The sequence below is a fragment of the Cherax quadricarinatus genome, chromosome 81 (assembly GCF_038502225.1).
Source record: "Cherax quadricarinatus isolate ZL_2023a chromosome 81, ASM3850222v1, whole genome shotgun sequence".
NCBI classification, from domain to species: Eukaryota; Metazoa; Arthropoda; class Malacostraca; order Decapoda; family Parastacidae; genus Cherax; species Cherax quadricarinatus.
This window is the reverse complement of record NC_091372.1, coordinates 13,064,101-13,070,360: the sequence shown is the minus strand read 5'-3', so window position 1 is coordinate 13,070,360 and position 6,260 is coordinate 13,064,101. Positions and strand designations below refer to the sequence as shown.

General features: G+C 50.1%; 1 protein-coding gene across 1 annotated transcript in view; it reads right to left on the bottom strand.

Annotated features, from left to right (window-relative positions):
* Positions 1 to 3,215: 3,215 nt before the first annotated feature.
* LOC128699790 (protein O-linked-mannose beta-1,2-N-acetylglucosaminyltransferase 1-like) overlaps positions 3,216 to 6,260 on the bottom strand; it is a 44,936-nt gene continuing 41,891 nt past the window's right edge. The window contains exon 10 of the mRNA XM_070102456.1: positions 3,216 to 3,848. Coding sequence (XP_069958557.1) covers positions 3,708 to 3,848 — 141 coding nt within the window. The 3' untranslated portion in view covers positions 3,216 to 3,707. The remainder of the gene's footprint in view (positions 3,849 to 6,260) is intronic.

The following is a 6,260-nucleotide window of genomic DNA, read 5'->3' as shown; positions in this document are numbered from 1 at the left end:
TCTTCTCCAGGCTGAGGGACTGACCACCTTGTTCCAGACAATGGAGCTGAACTCTTCTCTAGGCTGAGGGACTGACCACCTTGTTCCAGACCATGGAGCTGAACTCTTCTCCAGGCTGAGGGGCTGACCACCTTGTTCCAGACCATGAAGCTGAACTCTTCTCCAGGCTGAGGGACTGATCACCTTGTTCCAGACCATGATGCTGAACTCTTCTCCAGGCTGAGGGACTGACCACCTTGTTCCAGACCATGATGCTGAACTCTTCTCCAGGCTGAGGGACTGACCACCTTGTTCCAGACCATGATGTTGAACTCTTCTCCAGGCTGAGGGACAGACCACCTTGTTCCAGACCATGATGCTGAACTCTTCTCCAGGCTGAGGGACTGACCACCTTGTTCCAGACCATGATGCTGAACTCTTCTCCAGGCTGAGGGACTGACCACCTTGTTCCAGACCATGATGCTGAACTCTTCTCCAGGCTGAGGGACAGACCACCTTGTTCCAGACCATGATGCTGAACTCTTCTCCAGGCTGAGGGACTGACCACCTTGTTCCAGACCATGATGCTGAACTCTTCTCCAGGCTGAGGGACTGACCGCCTTGTTCCAGACCATGATGCTGAACTCTTCTCCAGGCTGAGGGACTGACCACCTTGTTCCAAACCATGATGCTGAACTCTTCTCCAGGCTGAGGGACTGACCACCTTGTTCCAGACCATGATGCTGAACTCTTCTCCAGGCTGAGGGACAGACCACCTTGTTCCAGACCATGATGCTGAACTCTTCTCCAGGCTGAGGGACTGACCATCTTGTTCCAGACCATGATGCTGAACTCTTCTCCAGGCTGAGGGACCGACCATCTTGTTCCAGACCATGATGCTGAACTCTTCTCCAGGCTGAGGGACTGACCACCTTGTTCCAGACCATGATGCTGAACTCTTCTCCAGGCTGAGGGACAGACCATCTTGTTCCAGACCATGAAGCTGAACTCTTCTCCAGGCTGAGGGACTGACCATCTTGTTCCAGACCATGGAGCTGAACTCTTCTCCAGGCTGAGGGACTGACCACCTTGTTCCAGACCATGATGCTGAACTCTTCTCCAGGCTGAGGGACTGACCATCTTGTTCCAGACCATAATGCTGAACTCTTCTCCAGGCTGAGGGACTGACCATCTTGTTCCAGACCATGGAGCTGAACTCTTTTCCAGGCTGAGGGACTGACCACCTTGTTCCAGACCATGATGCTGAACTCTTCTCCAGGCTGAGGGACTGACCATCTTGTTCCAGACCATGGAGCTGAGCTCTTCTCTAGGCTGAGGGACTGACCACCTTGTTCCAGACCATAGAGCTGAACTCTTCTCCAGGCTGAGGGACTTACCACCTTGTTCCAGACCATGGAGCTGAACTCTTCTCCAGGCTGAGGGACTGACCATCTTGTTCCAGACCATGAAGCTGAACTCTTCTCCAGGCTGAGGGACTGACCATCTTGTTCCAGACCATGAAGCTGAACTCTTCTCCAGGCTGAGGGACAGACCACCTTGTTCCAGACCATGGAGCTGAACTCTTCTCCAGGCTGAGGGACTGACCACCTTGTTCCAGACCATGGAGCTGAACTCTTCTCCAGGCTGAGGGACTGACCACCTTGTTCCAGACCATGATGCTGAACTCTTCTCCAGGCTGAGGGACTTACCACCTTGTTCCAGACCATGGAGCTGAACTCTTCTCCAGGCTGAGGGACTGACCATCTTGTTCCAGACCATGGAGCTGAACTCTTCTCCAGGCTGAGGAACTGACCACCTTGTTCCAGACCATGGAGCTGAACTTTTCTCCAGACCGAGGGACTCACCATCTTATTTCAGACCATGGAGCTGAACTCTTCTCCAGGCTGAGGGACTGACCACCTTGTTCCAGACCATGGTGCTGGACTCTTTTCCAGGCTGAAGGATTGACCACCTTGTTCCAGACCATGGTGCTGGACTCTTTTCCAGGCTGAGGGACTGACCATCTTGTTCCAGACCATGGAGCCGAACTCTTCTCCAGGCTGAGGGACTGACCACCACCTTCCAGACCATGGTGCTGAACTCTTCTCCAGGCTGAAGGACTGACCACCTTGTTCCAGACCATGGTGCTGAACTCTTCTCCAGGCTGAAGGACTGACCACCTTGTTCCAGACCATGGTGCTGGACTCTTCTCCAGGCTGAGGGACTGACCACCTTGTTCCAGACCATGGTGCTGGACTCTTTTTCCAGGCTGAAGGACTGACCACCTTGTTCCAGACCATGGTGCTGGACTCTTCTCCAGGCTGAAGGACCGACCACCTTGTTCCAGACCATGGTGCTGGACTCTTCTCCAGGCTGAGGGACTGACCACCTTGTTCCAGACCATGGTGCTGGACTCTTCTCCAGGCTGAGGGACTGACCACCTTGTTCCAGACCATGGTGCTGGACTCTTCTCCAGGCTGAAGGACTGACCACCTTGTTCCAAACCATGGTGCTGGACTCTTCTCCAGGCTAAGGGACTGACCACCTTGTTCCAGACCATGGTGCTGGACTCTTCTCCAGGCTGAAGGACTGACCACCTTGTTCCAGACCATGGTGCTGGACTCTTCTCCAGGCTGAAGGACTGACCACCTTGTTCCAGACCATGGTGCTGGACTCTTCTCCAGGCTGAAGGACTGACCACCTTGTTCCAGACCATGGTGCTGGACTCTTCTCCAGGCTGAAGGACTGACCACCTTGTTCCAGACCATGGTGCTGGACTCTTCTCCAGGCTGAAGGACTGACCACCTTGTTCCAGACCATGGTGCTGGACTCTTCTCCAGGCTGAGGGACTGACCACCTCAAATACTTTTTCTCCAAGGTTGATGGACTGATTACATCATCTGTATTTCACCACTACTGCTGCCTGTGTACTTGACTGAAGAAGTCTACTGTGTAGGTGAAACGTTTCATCAATAAAGACACCTAACTGTTGTACAGTTAATATTCTGGGTGTATATACTAAGCAAACAGCTCTGGATGTGTATACACTAACATACACTAGGTATAGTATATAGACTGAGATATACACAGCTCATGTATACTATACACCAGTATATTAGAAGGGAAATCTTATTTATTATCTATGGAAGGAAAAAATATTAAAAATATTAAGTTTTATTAATACAATTGACTTTATAATATAAATTAATAAAATTATTAGTCATAATTAAGGCACTAGGAGACAAAACTTAATTACACTGGTAATTATTATAATTATCATCATTATATGAAGGACTGAACCTTTGTGGTTGATTATGAGCCAGTAGTGAAGGCTCGATCCTCCGTCTAGTTAGCATGATAAAACCACAACCCCTCCACAAAAGAGGCGGTGCCAGGAGCTATGACTAGACCCCTGCAATAATTAGGTGAGTACACACACGAGGTGTGAGTGGCACTTGGTTGTACTATGGTAGTGTTCTGGGTATGGGCGGAGCGTGGGTGGAATGTGGGCGAGATGTTGATGCAGGTTGAATGTGGGTGGGTTGTACGTGTGGGCGGGTTGTAGGTGTGAGTGGAATGTGGGAGGGTTGTGGGTGTGGATGGAGTGTGGACGGGTTGTGGATGGAGTGTGGGCGGGTTGTGGGTGTGGATGGAATGTAAGCGGGATGTGGGTGTGGGATCGTGGGCGGGGTTGTAGCTGTGGATGGAGTGTGGGCGGGTGGGCGGTCTTACAGTATCAAGGGCGGCAGATCATCACCAAGACTGAAGCGTGAGGCGCGGGCGTGGGCAGCATGTGGGCGTGCGGGCGTGAGACAAGCAGCAGATCCCGTCCACACGTTTAATAGTGTCTCCCAGTTCACGTCTCTGTACTGAAACAACGTATATATGAGCAGCCTGTATGAGCAGCCTGTATGAGTAAAATGTATGAGCAGCCTGTATAAGTAACCTGTATGAGTAACCTGTATGAACAGCCTGTATGAGCAAAATGTATGAGCAGCCTGTATAAGTAACCTGTATGAGTAACCTGTATGAGTAGCCTGTATAAGTAACCTGTATGAGTAGCCTGTATAAGTAACCTGTATGAGTAGCCTGTATAAGTAACCTGTATGAGTAACCTGTATGAGTAACCTGTATGAGTAGCCTGTATAAGTAACCTGTATGAGTAGCCTGTATAAGTAACCTGTATGAGTAACCTGTATGAGTAACCTGTATGAGTAGCCTGTATAAGTAACTTGTATGAGTAGCCTGTATAAGTAACCTGTATGAGCAGCCTGTATGAGTAACCTGTATGAGCAACCTGCATGAGTAACCTGTATGAGTAACCTGTATGAGCAACCTGCATGAGTAACCTGTATGAGTAACCTGTATGAGCAACCTGCATGAGTAACCTGTATGAGTAACCTGTATGAGCAACCTGCATGACTAACCTGTATGACTAACCTGTATGAGCAGCCTGTATGAGTAACCTGTATGAGCAATCTGTATGAGCAAACTGCATGAGTAACCTGTATGAGTAACCTGTATGAGCAACCTGCATGAGTAACCTGTATGAGTAACCTGTATGAGCAACCTGCATGAGTAATCTGTATGAGTAACCTGTATGAGCAACCTGTATGAGCAAAATGTATGAGTAACCTGTATGAGCAACCTGTATGAGCAGCTTGTATGAGTAACCTGTATGAGTAACCTGTATGAGTAACCTGTATGAGTAAACTGTATGAGCAACCTGTATGAGTAACCTGTATGAGCAACCTGTATGAGTAACCTGTATGAGCAGTCTGTATGAGTAACCTGTATGAGCAACCTGTATGAGCAGCTTGTATGAGTAACCTGTATGAGTAACCTGTATGAGTAACCTGTATGAGTAAACTGTATGAGCAACCTGTATGAGTAACCTGTATGAGTAAACTGTATGAGCAACCTGTATGAGTAACCTGTATGAGCAACCTGTATGAGTAACCTGTATGAGCAGTCTGTATGAGTAACCTGTATGAGTAACCTGTATAAGTAACCTGTATAAGTAACCTGTATGAGTAACCTGTATAAGTAACCTGTATGAGCAACCTGTATGTATGAGTAATCTGTATGTATGAACAACATGTATGAGCAACCTGTATGTATGAGTAACCTGTATGTATGAACAACCTGTATGTATGAACAACCTGTATGTAGGAACAACCTGTATGTATGAGTAATCTGTATGTATGAACAACATGTATGAGCAACCTGTATGTATGAACAACCTGTATGAGCAACCTGTATGTATGAACAACCTGTATATATGTGCAACCTGTATGAGCAACCTGTATGTATGAACAACCTGTATGTATGAGTAATCTGTATATATGAACAACATGTATGAGAAACCTGTATGTATGAACAACCTGTATATATGTGCAACCTGTATGAGCAACCTGTATGTATGAACAACCAGTATGTATGAGTAATCTGTATGTATGAGCAACCTGTATGTATGAACAACCTGTATATATGTGCAACCTGTATGAGTAACCTCTATGTATGAACAACCTGTATGTATGAACATCTGCTCAGAATTACTAAACAAATGTATACCTAGAGGGTCACGGACCGGCGGCCCGGTCAGTGACCAGGTGGAGGGTGTTCCAGAGGGGTCAACGCTCCCGCGGCCCGGTCAGTGACCAGGTGGAGGGTGTTCCAGAGGGGTCAACGCTCCCGCGGCCCGGTCAGTGACAAGGTGGAGGGTGTTCCAGAGGGGTCAACGCTCCCGCGGCCCGGTCAGTGACCAGGTGGAGGGTGTTCCAGAGGGGTCAACGCTCCCGCGGCCCGGTCAGTGACCAGGTGGAGGGTGTTCCAGGGGGTCAACGCTCCGGCGGCCCGGTCAGTGAACAGGTGGAGGGTGTTCCAGGGGGGTCAACGCTCCCGCGGCCCGGTCAGTGACCAGGTGGAGGGTGTTCCAGGGGGGGTCAACGCTCCCGCGGCCAGGTCAATGACCAGGTGGAGGGTGTTCCAGGGGGTCAACGCTCCCGCGGCCCGGTCAATGACCAGGTGGAGGGTGTTCCTGGGGGTCAACGCTCCCACGGCCCTGTCCGTGACCAGGTGCGGGGTGTTCCAGGGGGTCAACGCTCCCGCGGCCCGGTCAGTGACCAGGTGTAGGATGTTCCTAGGGGTCAACGCTCCCACGGCCCTGTCCGTGACCAGGTGGAGGGTGTTCCAGGGGATCAACGCTCCCGCGGCCCGGTCCGTGACCAGGTGGAGGGTGTTCCTGGGGGTCAATGCTCCCACGGCCCTGTCCGTGACCA